At 48.3% G+C, this 23,201-nt stretch overlaps 2 protein-coding genes across 2 annotated transcripts in view; one reads left to right on the top strand and one right to left on the bottom strand.

The window, feature by feature from the left end:
- Window positions 1-3,422: 3,422 nt before the first annotated feature.
- Window positions 3,423-23,201, bottom strand: part of CRACDL (CRACD like) — a 48,401-nt gene continuing 28,622 nt past the window's right edge. The window contains exons 7-10 of the mRNA XM_060117864.1: window positions 15,064-15,087; window positions 5,534-5,697; window positions 4,357-4,501; window positions 3,423-3,565 (exon numbers count right to left, since the gene is read on the bottom strand). Coding sequence (XP_059973847.1) covers window positions 3,423-3,565; window positions 4,357-4,501; window positions 5,534-5,697; window positions 15,064-15,087 — 476 coding nt within the window. The remainder of the gene's footprint in view (window positions 3,566-4,356; window positions 4,502-5,533; window positions 5,698-15,063; window positions 15,088-23,201) is intronic.
- LOC132501667 (N-alpha-acetyltransferase 20) lies at window positions 10,775-11,769 on the top strand. Its single transcript, XM_060117335.1, has one exon. The coding sequence runs from the start codon at window positions 10,801-10,803 to the stop codon at window positions 11,335-11,337; it is 537 nt and encodes a 178-aa protein (XP_059973318.1). The 5' UTR covers window positions 10,775-10,800; the 3' UTR covers window positions 11,338-11,769.

Raw genomic sequence — 23,201 nt, 5'->3', positions numbered from 1 at the left:
AATAAACGCTTTACTTGTTTCACTACTTTCCATCTCTATGTGGAAATTCATTCTACACAGCTGACAGGCCAGGGCCTTGCCACTGGCCACTGGTCCCTGGTGGTCTGGTGGCTAGAATTCAGCACTCTCACTGCTGCTACCTGACCTCAATCTCTGGCCGGAAACTGAAATCCTGCTTCAAGCCACTGCAGGCCGAGGCCACCCAAGATCACATTGACTTCCCAAAGCACTCAGAACAAAATCTGTCTCCCCACCTGACCTGCTTCCTGATGTCCACACGTGCTTCTTCCCCTTGTCCTGCACATGCCAGCTACACTGTTCTTGAACCGGCCAAGTTCAAGGGCCTGGGACTTGGTTGAGTGGTTCCCTCTTCTCCACGTGTACTCCCCCAGATCACTGCATGGCGGGTTCATTTTTATAATTGGGTCATCTCTCAAGCAAACCCTTTCCTAACCACCCAATCTTCAGGAGACTTTCGGCCACAACCAAGTCCCTCTGTTTCAGGCTCACCATTGCACTTACTGCTATTGTTCCATGTTTTTCTCAGGTTTCATGGTTAATTACTCAGTGCCCCCCCCTTAAATAGAATGCATGTTGCCCATTTGCTCATCAGGGTGCCCCCAGGCCCTGGTAGAGCGCCCGCACACTGGTGTTGACTGAACGAAGTGAAGGAATGAATGGGAACATCTCACAGTCCGTGTAGGTGCTCATGATGATAAAGTACAAAAGAACCCTCACACTTCCTCCAGTCCTTTTAAGGAACTTTAGGGTGGGAATCAAGATGGTCACCAGGGAAGCATCAGGAGGTATGCTTGTCTCCAGGATATATGTCTTAGTCTGGTTGGGCTGCTGTAACAGAATGGTTGGCTTATAAACAACAGAAATGTGTTTCTCACAGTTCTGGAGGACAGGACATCCAAGATCCAGGTGCCGGCAGACCCAGTGTCTGGTGAAAGCCCTCTTCCTGGTCTATAGATGGCCATCTTCTCACTGTATCCTCACACGGCAGAAGGGGCAAGGGAGCTCTCTGGGGTCTCTTTTATGAGGGCACTAATCCCATTCATGAAGGCTCCATCCTCATGACCTATTCACCTCCCCAACGCCCCATCTCCTAACACTGTTGCACTGGGCATTAGGATTTAACATACGAATTTTGGAGAGACACAAAAATTCAGTCTATAGCCACGCAGGAGCCCTCAAGGTCAAGTTTAGCACTCCCTTGTCTGTGTTATGTCTCTGAGGACACTGATTCACCTCCACACTAATGTTTTTTAAAAATGGGGATTCATTTGAGGGTAGTGTTTAAAAGCATGGGGTCTGGGGCCACTTACCAGGTGCTCTGCTATGAGATCTTGGGCAGGTGACCTTAATCTCAATGAAATGCCTCCGTTTCCTCACCTGCAAAGTAGAGATTGGTACTTATCTCCAAAGGACTGTGGAGAGGATTACAAATAATAGGTACGAAGCACTCAGAGCAGTGCCCAGGACAGAGGAAGAACTCAGGAATTGCTTACTGTCTTTCTTCTTAGGAAAAACCTGACAACCTGAAAAAAGCTGACAATTCCTTGCAGGCTTTTACCATCTCCATTTCCAGTCTAGACTTCCCACACCATCTCCAAATTTTGGCCTCTGTCTCAGCTCTTCTTGTTATGGAAGAAAGTCACAACCTCCATGCAGGGCACAGGGAGAGGTGGCAGCTGCAGGACCACCCCCACCCCCTGTAGGGAATTCTCCCAGTGTCCTAAAATTCTATACCCTCCTAACTTACCTGGTGCCAGAGAGAATGAAACCCAGTCCTGCAACACACAGAGAATATCAACCTCTGTTTCAACAAAATGGAACCAAATACTTTTGATCTTACAGTGAAATCCACTGCCTCAAAACTGTTCATCTGAAATGTTCTGCTAATAGGAGAAATGATGGTGTTGAGTAATAATAGACAACATGTTTTTTTTCCTAGTGAAAACTATGCACATCTAAGCTTTTGGAGCAAGGCTGGATGGAGGGAGTTCTCATTTAGAGCACATTCACCATGGAATTTGGCATTGATGTTCTCTAAGTGAATGCAGTTAATAGATCAATTTGGTTGGGGAAAAAACAACTATCCCAGGACTTTTTCAATACAGGTAGACCTGACCACGTTGTATGGTTCTAACAGCTGGAAAATACAATAAAAGGAGCAGAACTTAGGGTATATAAAATCAAATTATATATGACGTCTTACTGATTCTGATGGCCAAATGTCCCCAGCTATACACATTCCCATGGAGATTAGCTTGTTCAAAGGAACAAATTGGAAAGGTTTTTAAAAATAGAGGTATTATATAATTGAGACATAATTCTGAGATCCCAAATATATGCTCTTACTTTCCTGGCTTCTCCACATTCTGCACTCATGGATCATCCTGGTTAATGCACTGATAACCTAGTTTTCAACAGAAACATACAGGTTAGATGAATGAGATGTTAAAGAATTGCAACTTTAAAGGACATTTTATATTTTTAATATGTTGTACCAAATAGTTGTAAAGAGCAAAAACCCTACAGCAGCTTCTGATTTTCAAAAACAAAGACCAAAATTTTACCGGGGGAAAAAAGGATCTCATACACCCCAAACACCCAAATCAACCCAACTGAGATTTGACATGAGATCTATATTAAATGAAATTCCACACATTGCATTTAACTCAGTTGCTGGAGGACGTTCTCTCATTGTGAGAAGAAATAGCACGGAAATAACATGTGTCACGGAAGCAGGTTTGAAACCTTTTATTGAACAGGCAATGCATTGTGCAATAGTGAGGGATACAGGTGCCAAGTGGAAAAGTTTAAAAATTAATTTTGGAAAGAGTCTATGAATTGATGAACCCTGCTGTGTTCCTTCCACTCCTTCTTGGAGTAGCTGCCTTCAGGAAAACGGACCGTGTTATAGCTGCTCTTGGAAATGGCATCCCTGTTTTACCATGAATGTCATGCCTAACAGTCAACATGAAAGGAGAAGATGGGCTCCACAGGCAGGACAATGGCCAGAGACACAGCTGATCTCAGATGGAGGCGCAGACACACGTTCTCCCGGAAGGCCCTCCGAGTTCTGCATCCACACTTCATTTGCATTTCCTTCCCTGCCCGAGCCTTCTTTATCCTGGGGATTCTGAAAGACTCACATTCATACCTGTGGGCACAGAACCTCGTTCCTGGCCCTTTTCAATGGTTTTCTTGTCTTCGGGCACCTCTGGCCCAGGCCCTTGGCGATGTGTCTGTCCAACTTGTCTGCCTGGTTTCTTCCTCTTCCCCGAGCTCGTTCTCCCGTAACCTGATGATAAAATCACTCAAGTTTCAGTTTGCTTGCCTTGATTTAGTGGCAGTTTTAAAGAAAGTGACCCGTCAAGGTAGTGGACATTCTTTACCAGCACACTGTTAACCTATTTTATAATTTGGGGCATGTCGCTCCAAGCTTGTGACTTCTTTCTGGCAAGTTCCATCCAGGATGGCTGGTCTGTGCTGGCATAGCTGGCCCTCTTCAGCTGATGCAATTCTTTCTCCATCATCACTGCCGACTGGGCCGCTGGAGAGAAGACAAAACAAACGGAAATGTGAGAAACGAGTTTGGATTTGCACTTAAGCCTCCTGCACGCCTTTAAACTACAGGTCCAAGGTCTTAACTGTGGTCTCAAACATAAAGCCTGTAAACGTGTAAAGAAGATTTCAGCATGGAATAACTTATGTGCTAAAAAGACTTCAGAGCAGGCTCAAACAGTTCCAGTGATGCAGTGAGGTGAGAGAAACTTTCCCAGTAAAGCTGCCGGAACTCTGTGTGTGAATATTCTTAACACTGCTGAACTGCACACTTAAAAAAGGGTTAAGATGGTGAATTCTGTTATGTGTATTTTACCACAACGAAAACTAAATTTAAAAATACTGACACATGCCACAACAAAGATGAACCTAGAGACATTATGCTCAGTGAAAGAAGCCAGATACAAAAGAACACATATTTTATGATGCCATTTATAAGACACATCCCAAAAGAGGCAAACAGAGAGAGAGACAGAAAATAGAGAGTTGGGGGGTGGGAATGGTGAATGACTGTAAATGGGCATGAGGTAGCTTTTTAGGGTGAGGGAGATGTTCTCACATTGGACTGTGATGGCTGGACAACTCAGTAAATATATACTCACTGAACTGTATGCTTAAAATGGGTGAGTTTTTTGCCATGTAAATAATTATGTCAATAAAAGCTGTTTTTAAAAAATCAACGTGGCAAGTCATTCAGAAAAACAAAACAGAACACAACATGGCAGGACCAAACCCGGAAATGCATTCCAAAGTGTTCAGTACTCTTTTCGGGTTTCATACCCAAGTTCTGATGGGACAAGGAGATCCCTCTTTGCAGCCCCTCCTGGAGGTGGAGCTTTGTCCCCTGCCTCTGGTCCACAGCGGGCTTGGCAGGGGTCATCAGGAAAGACTTGCTGCGGACGAAGTCGGCTTGCTTCACAGACTCCTGTGAGGACGTAAGAAAGACACACGCTGTCCTGTCACCTGAGATTCAGATGGGGACAAACCTAACCAAAGGCAATGAGCCACGGGGTTTTTCTGTCAACGTGCATCATGCTACTGGCACTTTCTCGGGGGAGCTCTGCTTTGGGTACTGGCTGCCATCTGGCTTCCAGGATGCCGGAGTCCACTCGTGCAGGCCTCCTGGGCACACACAGGTGTCCTGGCTTCTGCCCTGTCCCCAGCCCTGGCCTCAACCCCAGACATCAGGCAGCAGGGTTTCATTGGAAAGGCAAAATGAACTGTGTTTGGAAATAGTTTTTGAGACTTTTATGACACTTGGTATGATCATGGATGCCGGGGTCACTGGTGAATATTTGTTTTATGAATTCCCTAAGCCTGCAGGGGGGTTTCCAAGCTTGGGTACGATTGTGGTTTTGGTTAAAATGGAGAGAAGCAGGTTCTACTGCAGGCTCAGGCTCACTTCCCCGCACGGCTGAAATGCGCTTTGGGATTTACCATGGCAACTGGGGGAACATAAAAGCTCTGAGTCTCAGCCTGCTTCTAAGCGCAGTTGTTTGGGTTTGGTAACGCTGTTTTCAGTCCGGAGTGTAAAAGGGAGCCCCAGGTTCCAGCCCTGCAGTCCTAGGTGAGGAATAAGGACCCCAGCGGGTGGCCAGAATAGCAGCAAAAGCAGAACTCGGTCATTATTGCAAAATGAGTTGAGATGGAGCTGTTGACATGGTCGTCTAGCGTCCAACTGAGAAGTTATTTTAACCCGGTCCATCTCTCCAGATGCTGAGCTGCGTTGCCGAGGAGGCCGGGAGCACAGGGCTGTCTCCACCGCCTGAGTGATCCATGGCTTCTCTGACGCCCTGGCCGCCCAGCACACGCACAGGGCAGACAGCAGCAGTCATCACAGGCGACGGTCCCTGTAATGGCCGTGCAGGACATGAGGCCATCACGGGGTCCCGGGTCCCAGCCCCGCTGGGGGCTCTCCCCTGCATCCACAGGGACAGGGAATGTTTGCTCTAAGCACCTGGGTTCTCTCGGGCGCCTTGGCTGGCCTTCCTGTGTCAGACTTCAAGGTCCCGGCCCCAGGCTTGTCTTCCTGGCTGGATGGCTGCTCCGGGGCCCCTCGCCGCTTCTGCCGCCCGACGGTGATCCAGGGCGGCGCGGGCTGGCCGTCGGTCCCAGGCCCTGCTGCCTTCTCTGTGGGTAAAGACACAGGTTATGCAAACAATCCTGGTCACCTTCAGCCCCCCTGTGGCTTCTCCCACCCAGAGAGCACGGCACAGGGGCTCTGGGAGACAGCGGCAGGGAAGGAGGTCTGGGAGCCTCTCTGGTGACACTAGTACTTTGTTTTCAGGGACTTTGTTTTCTCAGTTAAAGACAAATCAAAGAGATTATGCTCCTCCAGTCTGAGCCACAAAGAATCAAATGCAACTGCTCCTATACACACATTTTAAAGTCGCCTTCCTCCTATGGGATACCTTAGAGAATGAGATAAGAGTCAGTACATAAATAGGTCAGGTTTCTTTAATATAGGCCTGTCACTCTAGACCAGTACATACTACCCAATACCCGATCTACTTGGGACGTTCTTCCTCTCTTTTCTTTTAGAAATTATAAGCACAACCTTCCCTTGTGGAGACTGACACCAAAAGTAAGCTGTGGCTGTTTTCCTTGATGTTCAGGAGAGAAGAGAAATAATGCCTTTAAAACCAAAACATTTTGCTGAATTTCCTTCCATGTTCGCAGTGCTTATTTTGGGCAGTAAAACTGTGGGTCATTCCCCCCTTTCCCTTGCTTTTCGACTCTTGTGTATTTTCATATTTTCTATGATGAGAATTTATTATCTTCATCAACAGAAAAAAGAAGCCAGTTTGTTTCCTTCAAGGAAACGGAATGATTAAATAAGTGGCTTCTCACAGGTCTCTGGAAAGCACCCTGAATCCAAGGGTTCCCCACGAGCTGTCCTCTCTGAATATTTGCCAGCCAGCCCACAAAGCAAGTGGATGGTTACCTCCATCCCCACCCGGCTCCTTCCTGCTTCCCGTGTCCACAGGGCAGCCCCGCCAGCAGGTACAGGCCACACCCGGGTCACAGCCACATGAGAGGACGGCCAGGGAGAGTCAGCATCCTCATTCTTTGTGGCCTGATAGATGCCACCCCTTGTTCTGGCATGTTTAGAATTTTACTCTATTTGGTTTGGCTTCCGCCTCCAGTTCAACATGGAGTCCTCTTCTGCCAGTCCCCTGGTCACCAAAGAGGGACGAGGGACAGAGCCACTGCCCTGCGAGCTTTGGCCTCCCGGCAGGTGGAGAAGAACCTTGGGCTTCACATGCACTGAACTGTCCTTGGCCCCTGCAAACCCTGCTCCGTCTCCTCAACTTACCCCCTTGTCCCCTCCGGCCTCTCAGGCTCTCCCTGGCCTCTGACCACTTCCCCGTTGCTTTGCAAAACACTTGGGTCTCCCACAGCTCAAAACAACAACAACAACAACAACAAAACATCTCCAGGAGCCTCGCCACCCCCCTTGGAGCCCCATTCTCGACCCTCCTCTGCCCTCAACTCCAATGGCTCCTGCCCGTGTCTCTTCAGCTAATCCTGGATCCTGACACAACGTGAGTGCTACGCTCTCCATACGCCCAACCACTGGACCATAGATCAGAGGACTCTCCCATCCTCCGGCTACTTTACCCCTGAAGCTCGGATGTGGCCATATAACCCATCCTGGAGGCCTGTCCACCTTGGGCATCCCCTCTGCAGGTCCCTGCTGGACTCCTGCTCCTAAACCTGGGATTTCTCCTTGTTCCCAACCCTCAGCCTTTTTCTCTTCTTCCCCAAATGGTCTCTGTTCCACTCCTGACCTTCAACACTCAGATTTGCTCAGATTGCTTCCAAATGTGTAATCCAGCCCTACGTCTATTCTTAGCCAGAGCCCAGCATTTCTACTCCCCGTCCGCCTTCCTTCCTTCCTCCCTCCCATTCATTCATTCACTCATTGTTTGCTATGGGCAGGACTGTGTTAAATGCTAAGGTGAAAGAATTAAAAAAACCCTGTTTCTTCAAAGAGCTCCAAGTCCAGTGGAGGAGACGAAGCAAAAACAAGTCACTCAATGGAAACTGGAAAATGCTACACTTCACAACGTGCTGTGTAGACACAGGGTAACACCTGTGGGTAGGACCTGAGGATGCTGTCTGTGGTTGGGACCTGGAGAAGGAACCTTCTAGGCTGAGCAGAGGGGTAAGGAAAGGCTTCCCAGGTGGAGAGGGCAGAGGGCAGAACTGCCAGCAGGCCGGCCCAGAGGGGCTGGAACGCAGGCTAGGCCAACTGAGGGGGCCTCCCTGGCCTTTTTCTTGTCTATAACGTGGAGCCACAGGGCTTTAAACTCTGGGTATACTCTGGAGGCTGCGCGAGGAGTAAGTCTGAGCAGGGGGACAGCGGGCTGGAGGCGGGGGGTGAGGAGGGAGGCTGTGGCCACGGTCCAGGACAGGCTGTGAATCAGATCAGGGCCCTGTGGTCCTTGCCCCCCATGTCCTCCGCCTGCCTTTTGTCTGTGGAAAACCTTTAGCCAAAGAATAAGTTTAATCCGAGAAGTGAGAAAATACAGAAACAAAGGAAAACAGTCAAAGGAGACCAAACAATAATAGTTGAGTCAGTAAGCAAAGTCAAGGACCTTTAGTTCCTCCTCAAGGGAATAGATAATATTCTGAGCCATCTCCTGTGAGCTGTCTTATAGATACTGAAACCCTCACCAGGTGGAAGAAGTTCCATGACATAAGCTGCCACAGTTCCAAGAATTGGCCTCAAAGACGTGGAAACAAACCCACCCCGAAACTAAAGATTAACTGTACCTAAAACAATCAAGATGACGCTGGTCAGACCACTGATGACCAATTTCTCGATGACCGTCAGAGCTGACTGTGCTGTTTCTGCGTGTAGCCCCTGCGCTCTGTCTATAACAGCTCTTGCCCCCTGACTGTCAGTGAGGGGGAGTCAGCCTTTGGACAGGTGCCCCCCACCCCAGTTGCTGGCATCCAAAATAAAGCAAACTTTCCTTTCCACCAACCTGGCCTCTTTAATGGCTTTTGAGAGGCGAGCAGCCGGACCCCACTTTCGGTTGCAGTTGGACACTGGCACCAGGATCACCCCCTCACGTCCACCAAGTTGGCACCCGGATGCCATCTCCTCTATGAAGCCTGTTCTGGTCACCTAGCTGGACATGCTCTCCCTCCTAATCCTCTGGAACTCTCTTGAGACATTTGCCCCGACACATCTGCCAGCTGACCATCCACCCCACTGACATATGCTTTCCTTATTATTATTATTTTTAATTAATTTATTTATTTTTGGCTGCATTGGGTCTTCGTTGCTGCGCGTGGGCTTTCTCTAGTTGTGGCGAGCGGGGGCTGCTCTTCGTTGTGGTGCACGGGCTCTAGGCGCGCAGGCTTCAGTAGTTGTGGCTTGCAGGCTCAGTAGTTGTGGCTCACAGGCTTAGTTGCTCCGCGGCACGTGGGATCTTCCCGAACCAGGGCTCGAACCCGTGTCCCCTGCATTGGCAGGCGGATTCTTAACCACTGTGCCACCAGGGAAGCCCTGACATATGCTTCTGGTCATTAGAACTTATTTACTAAACAAACACACGGCAGAGACTACATAGCAAATGCTGTTCTAATATTAGCTTATCTAGAATGTAATTTTACATTTTATTTCTTGTCCAGAGAACCCAGTGATTGCCCGGCACACAGAAGGCAGGCTGGGTGGCTGCGTATTTTACAGAAAGTCTGCATTTCCCATCCCTCGTTCCAGAGAGTCCTCATAATCTGTCTTTCTGGACTTTTCTTAAAGGGGCCCTTTCACTTCCTCTTAGATCTTTCCTTCATGCTCAGTGGCTGGTCGTGCCCTCTGCTCAACAAGACCAGATGTCTGGTCACACGGTCCTCCCAGCAATACCCAGCACGTGCTGGCCTTTGCTGCAACACAGGGAGACTGGAGAGAGGGCTTCGACTAGGGGTTGAAACTCACTACTTCAGTCAACAAGATATTCTAATGCTTCCGTCAAGACTAAGTGTATTGGAGACAACAGTTCCATCCTGGGCTTTAAATCAGAGGCAAATGGTGGCTGGCTGTGCGAGGCCAAGGAGGCCCCGGCATCTCAGTGCTCCAGCTGGCTCCCCGGCCCCCGGGGGGCTCAGGGTCGGGCTCCCGGCACTGGTGTCACTCTGACTATGACGTCACTGACAGAGCGCTGATGAATTCCTATACCATGCAGCTGGGTGGCTCCTATGAGCCACAAAGAGTATTTGACAACTCATTGGAGAAAGTTGTATGGAACAGGGCATAGGCAGCGTTCCTACAGACAGCGGGGAGAGGGGGCTGGGGACCCCGAGGGTGGGACTCTAACAGGGGTCTACACCCCCTATGACAGCCAGGACACAGCTGGGACTCGTCAAGAACACCATCTCCTTGTGGAAACAACCTACGTGTCCATCGACAGATGAACGGATCAAGAAGATGTGGTGTATCTACACAACAGAATACTACTCAGCCATAAAAAAGAATGAAATAATGCCGTTTGCAGTGACATGGATGGACCTAGAGGTTATCATACGAAGTGAAGTAAGTCAGAAAGAGAAAGACAAATAACATATGATATCACTTATACGTGGAATCTAAAATATGACACAAATGAACTTATCAACGAAACAGAAACAGACTCACAGACACAGAGAACAGACTTGTGGTTGCCAAGGGGTGGTGGAGGGATGGAGAGGGAGATTGGGGTTAACAGATGCAAACTATTATATACAGAATGGATAAACAACAAAGGCCTACTGTATAGCACAGGGGGCTACATTCAAAATCCTGTGATAAACCATAATGGAAAAGAATACTAAAAAGAATGTATATAAATGTATAACTGAATCACTCTGTTGTACAGCAGAAATTAACACAACATTGTAAATCAACTATACTTGAAGAAATGACTTAAAAAAAAAAGAACACCATCTTCTGAGTGAGAGGCAATGAGCTGTACAATGTAAACCACCACCGTTTCTTGCCCTCTGGCTAAGAAAATAAAGCAGATACTCCGCCCTAAGCTAACACACAGTAGGATGGCAGGCTTCTTACACCTCGTAAACATTTGGTAGATGCTGCCGCTTCTGGAGCAGCAATTTTAAAGAATCTTTTTCCTTTTATAAAATATCTTTCTTGTTCATAAAAACACACATGCACAATGTACAAATTCAGAAAGCAGAAGTAGAGAGCGGCGAGCAGGCTTCCGCAGTGGCGGCGCGATGACCACTCTCCGGGCCTTCACGTGCGACGACCTGTTCCGCTTCAACAACATTAACTTGGATCCACTTACAGAAACTTATGGGATTCCTTTTTACTTACAGTACCTCGCCCACTGGCCAGAGTACTTCATTGTTGCAGAGGCCCCTGGTGGAGAGTTAATGGGTTATATCATGGGCAAAGCGGAAGGCTCGGTGGCGAGGGAAGAGTGGCACGGGCACGTCACAGCTCTGTCTGTTGCCCCGGAATTCCGACGCCTTGGTCTGGCTGCTAAGCTTATGGAGTTATTAGAGGAGATTTCAGAAAGAAAGGGTGGATTTTTTGTTGATCTCTTTGTAAGAGTGTCTAACCAAGTTGCAGTCAACATGTACAAGCAGTTAGGCTACAGTGTGTACAGGACCGTCATAGAGTACTATTCGGCCAGCAACGGGGAGCCCGATGAGGATGCTTATGATATGAGGAAAGCACTTTCCAGGGACACTGAGAAGAAATCCATCATACCATTACCTCATCCTGTGAGGCCGGAAGACATTGAATAACCATGAGCAGTGGTTCTTAGGCTGATGATGCTCCAGATATTTTATGGACAATATTATTTTCATTAGATGATCCTGGAGCTCTATTAGGAGAAAAGGGAATCGTTTAGCTCTTAAAGACTTCAAGAAAAAAACAGGTTATAAACTTAAGTCTTGTTTCCTATTAGCAATATCATACCTTCTAAAGCTGTCCACTGTAATAAAATTCAGCCAAAAAAGGCAGCTAGGTCAAAAGGAAACATTCCACTGTTATGGTTCATAATGTAATATTCATGGTATGCTAGGGAAAAAGCTTGCTCCAATCTCCTCCTAAATTCTGTGCCTGAGAACCACTGCTGCATATATATTTTTTATTTTGTATTGAACTGTTAATTGAAGCTTTAAAAGCATATATGAAATGTGTAAATCTAAGATGTATAATAAAATGCACTGTTGACTCGAGAAAAAAAAAAAAAAAAAAAAAAAAAAAGAAAGCAGAAGTAGAAAGGAGGAGAACAAAGTTCTTCATGAATCAACACAACCCAAGAGCGCTATGTTAACATCCCGGCACACAGCTTCGAATCTCTTTTGTTACGTTGTCATCTTAAAAACGCATATCCACAGCTCATTCCCAGCTCTTCACAATATTCTCTGTGGATGGAGGGGCCCGAGTTCCCTAAGATTTCTGTTCTGAAGTGCAAGCATCACCAGCCTGCGTGACAACGAGCTGAGGCCAGAGCCGTCCCCCGTTTCTGTCTCCCCTCCAGCCCCTCTGCCATCACCCTGGTTTACACGGAGGTGACCGTGTGCCCGGACAGACACTAAGGGGACCGCTGGGGCGGGGGAAGGGGACCCTGGGGATACATGGGCCTCACCCACTCTTCGGGCTCCCTGTATGAAAGTTGAAGGTTTTTACAAAAGTATTTATTGATCTACTGTCAGTCTCACCTTACACGGACAGCTCCTGATCTATACAGGCTGGCAAAGTCTGCTGTCGCTCTGTATCGGTTCTGGCCGTGAGCCAGGCCATGCGATGCTACCAGAGAACGTGGGCTTTTAATGCTCACGTGAGCATCTGTAAAGCCGTGCCGAGCATTTTAAGAATGAGAAGGGGTTTCTGGCAGAGAAAGCCCCTATTTTTAATAATTGCGACACGGCTGTGCCCTAGCTCCACCTCCGAAGGAAACTTACCATTCCTTCCTCTGTTCACCCAACAAACACAGTCAGCCCTCATCCAGGAATTATGTATTTGACAATTCGCCTACTCGCTAAAACGTATTTATAACCCCCAAAATCAATAGTCCTGACCCTTCATGGTCATTTGCAGATGTGCACAGAGCAATGACAACTTTGAGTCCTGGGATGAACACGTTCCCAGCGGATGTGGAACATGGGGATGCTTCTTTCATGTTTCTGCTCTCAGGCTGTAAACAAGGGTCCTTTCACAGTGTACTTAGGGTCACATTTTTTGCACTTTTGGGTTTTTTCTTGGTGATTTTACTGTCTAAAATAGCCCCCATATCTACTGAAGTGCTGTCTGGTGCCCCTAAGCACAAGAAGGCAGTGATGTGTGTTATGGAGAAGATACGTGCGTCAGATGAGCTTTGTTCAGGTGTGAGTTATACTGTTGTTGGCTGGGTGTTGGATGCTTATGAATCAACAATACATATTAAATAAGCTGTCTTTAAACAGAAACACACATAAAACAAGGTTATGTATCAATCACTTGAGAAAAATGTGATTGTGCGCTCACAGGAACCTAACCTTTTATTCCCCCTGGAGCGATGGTTCATGACTCGCTAATTCAGTGTTTGCGGTGACTTTACAGAATGCAGCTACTATGAAAAATGAGAATCAACTGTACCGGGTGAGCACAGGCCCCGTGGGAGATGCTGAGTCTACAGAGAGGAAGGATGTCTCTAACCCAGTGCACCCCTCCAACGCAGGCACGCAGGCTCTCCTACCAGAGCCACCAGGGATAGAGGGGTCCTTCCACTGCTGACACGTGGCCACCGTCCAGGAATGAGTTCTAGAGCCCACTGGAAGGGGCACCGAGGGGCCTCCGGGCACTGGTCTCATTCTGTTTCTTGGTCTGGAGTGTGTTCCGTGTCGGAAAATTCATTGAGCGGCACGTGCTCGTCTCTGCATGTATATCATTCTCCAGTCAAAAGCAAAAAACCAAAACAAAAACACAAAAGCCACTCTACGATAATCACAACTCACGCGGTGCTTGGATAGTGACCTGGAGAAGGATCCAGCTCCCTTCCCGTCCTCTGCACTTCCCTCCGGGCCTCCATGCACCTGGAGTTCTGGGACCACCTGCTTTTTCGACCGCTGCTCTCCACCCCCCTATTCTTGCTCTTCCATTCTCCAATGGCTTTTACCCTGAATCCCTCTTCCTGCTCCCATTTCCTCTCCTAAATAAGACCACAGATCAGCAAGGGCAGAGAACCTGCCTCTCTAAACTCCGTGGCAAAATGCAGCTCTCAGGGAGGAGAGCCACTGAATCGGAAAGTCTCTTCCTCGGCCACCAGGGCAAACCGGTCCTTACCCCTGTCCCTCCTTCTAAGTCAGGAGGCACTGCTGGGATCTCATCACCCCAGCTCCCCTGAAACCTACCTTCCCTTGACCTACTCACTGACCTGATCTGGATGTGCAGGGCCGGGCATCTGATCACCGGCAGACACGTGTACTGGGGGTGGGGCCCAAGGGTCAGACACTTGGCCAGGCTCTTTGCTTGAGTTCAGGGGCTAAGCCTGGGCCTCAGCACGTGAAGGCCGGCAGACCTCGTCCCAGTGTCCAGCCTGAACCCCACACCTCATGGTGGCGACCAGGAAGCCAGTGACAGGCTCCAAGGGCACAGAGCTGTGATGGAGGAGCTTAGATTGAAAGTCCATTTGCTCACGCACCCCTGTGTGTACAATTAAACCGTCTCCAAGCAGAAGGCGATGACCAAAGTCCTTCCCTGAGTACAGAGACAGCTGGTCTCCATTACCTGCCAGGTGATATAACTGGGACCTTATAAGCATATGGGGATGGAAAGGCACTGTAACTCGAAAATAACTTTGAGCTCAGCAAAGGAGGAAGAGTAGTGAAATTATTATATTACATGGCATCCTCCTACAATTCAGAATGTAAACAGTCACCCCACCTTGGATTCCTGGAGGCTCTCCAGGAATGGCTGGAATTCTGTCTCGAGTGGCCACTGAGTGGCCAATCCGTGGAGGGACGGCTCTTGTCCACGGAGCTTGGATCTGCCCATCTCTATTACACCTCCCCCTCCCAACCCCAGACAGGTAGGGCCCTTTCCCCGATTCATCACTCAAGAAACGTTAACAGCTAAGGGTTACCAGGTCTCGGTTTTCAGAGCAGTATCATATTCATACTGACCCTCACAACTCGCCTTGTAACGTAGAATACTTTCAAATCCCCATTTCAGAGATGGAAACGCAGAGTCTCACTGTGTAGAGGACTTGCTCAGGGTGACACGGCCAATGTGTCACCAAGGGGGCATTGGACACAGGCCTCTGGATCCCTAACCTTCATTCACTACATCGCACACCGTATCATATTAAGGGGCATGACCCCACAACTTTCCCACACGTCATGCCCTCCCATCATTGCTTATCATGGAGTGACAAGCAACTGTTACTCACCCTGGCACTACCGAGGCTTGGGGCTGAATAATTCTCTGCTGGGGGGCGCTGGGGGCCTGTCCTGTGCATCATAGGACGTTTGCCCTCCTCCCACTAGATGCTGGGGGTATCTCCCTTCCTCGCACGGTAGTTGTGACATTCGACCATGTCTCCAGATACTGCGATGTGTCCTCCAGAGCACACAGCCACCCCCCGTTGATACCCCCGCCAACAGAGCATTACAGTGAAGACACTGGCCGCAAAGATGGTCTACACACATGGCCCCAAACGCCACTTCCCCCCAGCCCCCCGGGTCACACGCCAGGTGCCTCTGGGCAAGTCTTTTGGCCTAAGTTTCACTGCGGTCACTTCAGAACACGGCGTCACCTCTGGGCTGAGTCAGCATTGTCTCCTGCCTCCCCGAATGCAGGGCGTCTGAGCTGGGGGTGGGGGTGGGGGGTCCTTCCCCAGGGGCTGGGGGTCTGGGAAGGAGGGGGTGGGGGACAGGCAGAGCTCTCCTGTGACCGGCGCCTGCCACTGTCCGGGTGGGCTGTGTCCTGGGTGCATCTGGCAGAGTCCCAAAATGACTCTGAGAGATTCCCACCCACCACCCACCCTCCCCGGCTAGCTCAGCTCCCCTCCACCCACACCGGCTCCTGTCCCCAGAGTCCCTGCGCCCCGTCCCTGTCCCATGGGAGGCCCCCTCGGGATGAGGGAGGCTCCCCTGGTGCCACCCTGTTGAGCTGAGGACTCACAGAACTGCAGCTGTGAGCCCTGCAAACGCTCTCTCTTCCTCTCCCCTCTTAGGACCCCTGTGTACACTCAGGGAGGCGGTGGTGGTCCGTGACTCCCACAGTATCCTGCACACGCTCTCTCTGGGGTCTCACGTCTACGCAGCGGTGCCTTCAGCAGAACCGGGACAGGAGAGTCCATGCCCGCACGCTGGTCTCCGCCGCCCAGAGGAGGTTTCGGTACCTCTCGTACCGGTATGACTTGTACCATGTAAGACTGTATCACAGTTGGCAGTGAAAACGCTCTTGCTGCTCCCTGAGTTACTACTAACCTCATTTTACAAAGGAGGAAGTTAAGACACAGAGGTTGAGAAACTCATTGGCTCCGAATCCCACAGCCCCTGAGGGGTGGACCTCGGAGTCAAGCCTCCAAACCCAGGCTCTTCAATCTCCCCTCTCCCCACCCAGCACCTGCCTGGCTTGCTTCCCAGCCTTGTCCCAGCACCTGGTCTCACACACACACACACACACACACACACACACACACACACACACACACACACACACACACACACACACACACACACACACACACACACACACACACACACACACACACACACACACACACACGCGGCTGAGGGCCACCCACTGCAGGCCAGGAGCCCCGCCCCTCCCCCAGGCACAGACACTGCAGAGGATCAAAGCCCCTGAAGTTCTCAGGGACCAGGTGGCAGGGGTGGGGCTGGAGATATCAGAGGGAGGGAAGGAGTGGCAGATGAACTTGGGAAGGCAGAAATGTTGATTTTGGCCAGAATCTAAGAAGCCTTAAATGCCTCACACAGGACTTCGAATTTTATTCTGAATATAATGGGAAGGCATCAGGACTTTTTAAAGATGAAAGCTCCGGGGCTTTCCTGGTGGCGCAGTGGCTGAGAGTCCGCCTGCCGATGCAGAGGACATGGGTTCGTGCCCCGGTCCGGGAGGATCCCACATGCCGCGGAGCGGCTGGGCCCGTGAGCCATGGCCGCTGAGCCTGCGCGTCCGGAGCCTGTGCTCCGCAACGGCAGAGGCCACAACAGTGAGAGGCCCATGCACCGCAAAAAAAAAAAGAGGAAAGCTCCGCAGTTAGACCCATGACTTGGGAAGAGAGGGTGAGGAGAGAGTTGGGGGAGGAGGTGCTGCACGTGTCAGGTTAAAGGTTGCTGAGGGCTGACCTGGGTGCAAGTGGATAAAGACATGTCACATTAGGATGACCAGGACTTGCTGACCAAGGTGTAAAACATGACTGACATTCTTCATCCATCAGATTGAAAAAAAAGAAATTAAAAAGACTGATAACACCTAGTGCTGATGAGGGAGTGGAGAAATAGTCTCTACTCTGCTCTTAGAAGTGTAAACTGGTACAACATTTACGGAGGGTCATTTGAAGTTGTGTATTAAATTAAAACTTCACAAGCTCTGTGAGCCAGAAAACCCACTTTTAAGAATCTAGCCTAGATATGGAATTCCCTGGCCATCCAGTGGTCGGGACTCCACACTTTCACTGCCAAGAGCCGGGCTACAATCCCTGGTCAGGGAATTAAGATCCCATAAGCTGCAGAGCGCAGTCAAAAAAGAAAAAAAAGAAGAAGACAAAAAAGAATCTAGCCTGGAGAAACAACTGTGTGAATACACTGAGCTAAAACGAACAAGGAGGGTGACTGCACCACTGTTAGCAAAAGGGAAAAAACCTCAAAACAATTGGAACTCCCTTCAGTAGGGGAATGGCTAAATAAAATACGGTACATGTACTCTGTAGCCCTTAAAAAGAATGAGGACAAGCGGCTCATTCTGATCACAAAAGATGCCCAGTCTTTACTGTGGACTGAAAATATCTAATTGCAAGCCAACATGCATTTTTGTGATTTTTAAAAAAGGACTGCTGTGCCTATATATCAACATTGATGTAGCAATGACTGCAATGGCCATGGGAAAAGAGCTGGGATGAACCTGTTAGTGTGGTTCCTTCCGTTTGTCTGTGTGTGTGTGGGTGGGTGGGGGGGTGGGTGATTAGAGAGGTTCAGAGGTGGGTGGAAAGGAGGCTACTACCTATTTTTTTGGTGCCATTTAGAAGATTATTTTAAAATTTACATACAGTGAAATTCATCTTTTCGGTCGTACAGTTCTATGAGTTTGAACACATGCTTAGATTCTTCTAACAACCATCACAAATGGGCTGCAGAACAATGTGAACACCCCACAAAATCCCCTGGTACTACCCCTTGGTAGTCAGACCCCACCTCTACTCCCAAACCCTGACATCGGCTGATCTGCTGTCCCTGGATTGTTACCTCTTTCAGACATCATATAAATGGAATAATGCAGTTGATAATCTTTTGAGACCGGCTACTTCCACTTAGCATATGCATTTAAGATCCATCCGTTATCGTGTGTGTCAACAGTTCATTCCTTTTTACTGCTGACTAATATTCCATTGTGTGGGTTGTTTATCCACTGGCCAGTTGAGGGATATTTGGGTTGTGTCTAGTTTTTGGTGATTATGAATAATGCTGCTATAAACATTTGTGTTCAGGCTTTTGTGTAACCTAAGTTTTCCTTTATCTAGGATAAATACCTAGAAGTGGGATTGGTGGGCTGTAAGGTAAGTGTACTTTTAATTTTGTAAGAAGCTGCCAAATTGTGTTCCAAAGTGACTGTACCAGCGACTTCCCTGGTGGTCCAGGGGCTGAGACTCCACACTCCCAATGCAGGGGGCCCGGGTTTGATCCCTGGTCAGGGAACTAGATCCCACATGCATGCCGCAACTAAGAGTTCACATGCCCCAACTAAGGAGCCTGCTGGCCGCAATAAGACCTGGCACAGCCAAATAAATAAATAAATAATAACAAAAACAAAAAACAAAGTGACTGTACTGTTGTTGTACATTTCCACTAGCAATGAGTGAGAATTCCAGTTGTCCTGCAACCCTCTGGGCACATGGTATTATCAGCATTTTTAATTTTAGCCATTCTAACATGGCTAAAATGAGATACTAATGTGATAGTATCTCATTATGGGTTTTTATTGGTGTTTCTCTAATGGTTAATGATGACGAATATCTTTCATGTGCTTATCTGCCATCTGTATATTCTCTCTGGTGAAATAACTATTCATATCTTTTGCCCATTTTCTAAGGTATTTTTTGGTTTTGTACTGTTGAGTTTTGAGAATACTTTATATATTTTAGATACCAGTCCTTCACTGGATATATGGTTTGCAGATATTTTCTCATAACGCATAGCTTGTCTTTTCATCCTCTTAATGGGGTCTTTGGCAGAGCAAAAGTTTTAAATTCTTAAGTCCAATTCATCAATTTTTCCTTTCATGGATTATGCTTTGATGTCAAGTCTAAGAACTCTTTGCCTAGTCCTATGCTCCAAAAATTTTTTTCCTAAGTTCCTACAAGTTTTATAGTTTCATTTTACCTTTTTAAAAAATATATTTATTTATTTATTTGGGTGCACCAGGTCTTAGCTGCAGCATGTGGGATCTAGTTCCCTGACCAGGGATTGAACCTGGGCCCCCTGCATTGGGAGCACAGAGTCTTAGCCACTGGACCACCAGGAAAGTCCCCTCATTTTACCTGTAAGTCAGTAAATCCTTTGAGTTAATTTTTGTATATGATGTGAGACTGGTCAAAGTTCACGTTTTTGCATCTGGATGTTCACATGCTCCACAACCATTTGTTGAAAAGGTGAAGTAAAACCAAACGATACGGCCACATTTTTTACAAGGGTGCAAAAGTAATTTGCCTGTGCTCCGTGGATCTGTAAACTTGTTTTTCTAAAATGTAGGAAGTTTTCAGTCATTATTTCTTCAGATATTTTTTTCTATTCAAATCTATTTCTCCTCTTCTCTTGGACTCCTATGACATGAATGTTAGACTTTTTAATATTGTTGCTCTGGCCCCCAGGGCTTTTTTAAAAATCTTTTTTTCTCTTTGTGCTCAGGATGTTTTCTATCGATCTATCTTTAAGTTCACTGACCCTTTCTTCTATCATCTCCATTCTCCTAGTGAACTCTTCCAATGAATTTTTAATTTCTGTTATATTTTCCTGTTCTAAAATTTCTCTTTGCCTTTTAAAAATAGCTTCTATTTGTTTACAGAGAATCTTCCCATTTGTTTCAAGAGTGCTCACCCTTACATCTTGGAACCATGGTATAACAGTTGCTTTAACATCTTTTTCTAATAATTCCAACCTTTGGATCATCTCAGGGTTGATGCTTGTTGATTGCCTCTTTCTTTGAGAATTCTTTTGGTTTTCATGGTACTCTGTAGGTTGAATAATTTTGGTTTGTATCCTAGACATTTTGAGTATTATGTGGAGACTTGGTCCTGTTAAAATTCTCAAAGGTTCTTCTGTGCTGATCTGCAGGTGCATCTCAGGGCCAAGCCCAGAATTTCATACCTGTATGTGAAGGACCCTCCTCAGGTGTTTCCCTTCTGTGGTTTTTCACACCCCAAGATTCTCTGGCTAGAAAGCCGGGATTCAGCCTCTGCATTGCTCTGCATTCTTATGACCGGGACCACCTGAGGGGCAGAGTGGCGAGGGAAGGGAACCTGCAGGACCACCAGCACAACTGTTGGGGGGTGTGGCTTCACTATGGGCTCTGCCACGGGGGTGTCCTAGCCGAGGAGAGTGATCGCACTGGGAGGCAAGCGAGGATGAGCAGATGTACACAGTCTGAGGAGCACAGGGAAGGCGGGGAAATGGAGGCCCAGGGTGTGGACCACACTTGCCAGCAAGGGACCATGAGGGTACGGATAAGGCTAAAAAGAAAGGCAGGTGTGAACAAAGTTGCTTTTCTTTAAGAATAAAAGACCTGTATATATATATATATATATATATTTATACAAAAAAAAAACCCAACACAAAATCCCACCAAACTCCTTGTATTCTACTCAAATGAACTTGAATACACTGAAATAACTTTTTTTTTTTTTTTTTTTTTTTGCGGTATGCGGGCCTCTCACTGTTGTGGCCTCTCTCGTTGCGGAGCACAGGCTCCAGATGTGCAGGCTCAGCAGCCACGGCTCACGGGCCCAGCCGCTCCGCGGCATGTGGGATCTTCCCGGACCGGGGCACGAACCCATGTCCCCTGCATCGGCAGGCGGACTCTCAACCACTGCGCCACCAGGGAAGCCCTGAAATAACTTTGTCATTAGAGACGGTGACAGTCTTTTTGAGCTCATTTCCTCTAGAAAATCTCCCTGCCATCCAAAGCAAGATGGGCATCTACCTACAGTCGCCACCACCTGCCTCCCCAGGCCCCTGAGCTCCCGGACAGCGAGGCTGGCGTCCTCTTCCTGACCACCTTTTAGGGCCAGCACAGTGCAGTCTGCATGGCAGGAGTACATGAATGTTTGTTGAAAGAACGAATACGCATGAATGAATGAGGACTGGCTCCAGGACCTGGTGTGCCACTGTCACCAGCCCGGGCTGGAGGGAACGAGCATGGACTAGAGGCAGAGGCTGGTTATCAAATGAGGCCCCTGGTGAGAAGAGCGCTTTGTCCAGCTACTCTCCAAAATATCCAACAAGTGTCCACCACTACATAGAAAATAAAACACACACACACACACACACACACACACACACACACACAGGAGACTAGAAGGAAGGCCAACAGGGATAACATCCAGAGAGTGGACCTACGGACGATGACGTTTTTCTATATGTTTTGTGTATTTCACCATTTTTCCTGTTCCATCTCTAATCCTGTGCACAGGAAGCTGCTTCCAGACTGGTGACTTAGACTCTGGGACGGACTGGGCCAACAGGAGGATGGGGACTGTCCGCACACATGAACAGGGCTGATAACCCAGGGCCATTCACCTCCTACGGCAAGTGAGCAGACTGATTGGTCTCCTCTGCGTCAACGAGCACAAACGTACGGGGCTCACAGCGACCACCCCAAGGTGCCCTGTGAGGCTCAGCCCGGTCGGCAAGCTGGGCTCCTCTGTTTATTGCCAACAACCTTATCCTCCCCGAATCCCACACCCCCGGGGTTTCTGCATCTTCAAGGAAGGAAGACAGGGTGGAGGGGACAGGTGGGGGAAGAAGCAGGAGTGCTGGGACAAAGTAGCTGGAGTCCCCGAGATGGAACTGTGCGCATCTGAGACGCCTCCATAACCCAACTTTATGGTGCTCACCCCTGGAAGGGGGGCAGGGGAGATGGCAGCCCATCTGGGAGCTCTGGGTAAAAGCACCTGCCACCACGAGATAATAAACAGAAATAATTAGGCCTTCCTGGAAAACTGGGTAATACTGTTATTACAACGTTTTATTATCTGTATGTTTTACAAGAATTTAATTGCCTTCAGCTGCTATAATTTGGGAGCCATGAGGACGAGAGCAGAAATAATAACGAATTGAACCACAAGCAGACCCAGGGTCTGGAGAAGGAGTGGAGGCTGCTTCACTGATGGGCTCTGGGAGCCTGGGGCTCTGAGATTCTGCTCTGGCCTGCAGGAGACAGCCCCCAGACCCCACGGTCCCAGGGGACACCAGACAGCAGCCCCAGCCTGCCTGGCTCTCGTCCCTCAAATACCATCCACCCTGGGAGGGTCGGTTCCCAACAGAATGTAAGAATTATCTCCTCTCTTTGCATCGAAATGAAAATCACTACCCTTGCCCCCTAAAGCAACCTAGATTCTGCCACTCCAGAATTCATCTGAGTCAGTTACTTCTGTGGCTTAGGGAGTGCTAATAAAGCTAGTCGGACAACACAATTCTCTTCTATTTAAGCAAAGCCGTTAATAAGTATTATATTGTATTTTACAAATCAAAAGAAAAAACAGAAGCTCTCTAACTACAGACCATTCCAGCCAGTTGACAGTGAACAAAGCCTGACTCTCACAGCTTAAGCTGAGGAAGTTATAAATTATCAATGTGTCAAGCATCGCCCTCTGAAGCTTCTTTTCCAGATCTGACCATGAATCCTGTCTTTAAGTTCTGTTCATTCAGCAAGCCTGCGAGAGACATCAATTCTAGCCCACGAAGGTGGGTGGTGCTGATGTCAGGGTTTTACCTGCACCCTCCTCCGCCCTGGCTATTTCAATGGCTTTTTGAATCACTCTATAATAGCTTCAGTAACCTGGAAATTTGCAGAGTGGATAATCAGCTACAGCTTGAACCTCCCCCAAAGTTCCCTCACTGATGATCCTAATGTAGCAGCGGCAGCAACAGCAAATCACAGCGGAGCCAAGGGGCCTGGATCAGGAAGGCTGCACGCGTCGGCTCTTCTGGGGGCGTTTTCCTGAAACTTCTCCCTGGAATCGCCTGCATCTTTGGGTCGCCTTAAGAATTTAGAGCCCTTTATACACTGCACTTTTACTAACTTCCTAGGAAGAAGACACAAAAGACTAGCATGTCTTTAAACCTGTCTTTGTGTGTGCGCTCCATCCTCCTTTTAAGGTGTGGGGTCCCTGAGAGAACTGGGTTCTACTTCCTCTCTGTTCCACAACGCAGTGATTAAA

Source organism: Mesoplodon densirostris, chromosome 14, assembly GCF_025265405.1.
Source record: "Mesoplodon densirostris isolate mMesDen1 chromosome 14, mMesDen1 primary haplotype, whole genome shotgun sequence".
Taxonomy (NCBI): Eukaryota; Metazoa; Chordata; class Mammalia; order Artiodactyla; family Ziphiidae; genus Mesoplodon; species Mesoplodon densirostris.
The sequence above is the reverse complement of the archived record's forward strand: the minus strand, read 5'-3'. Positions and strand labels throughout refer to the sequence as shown.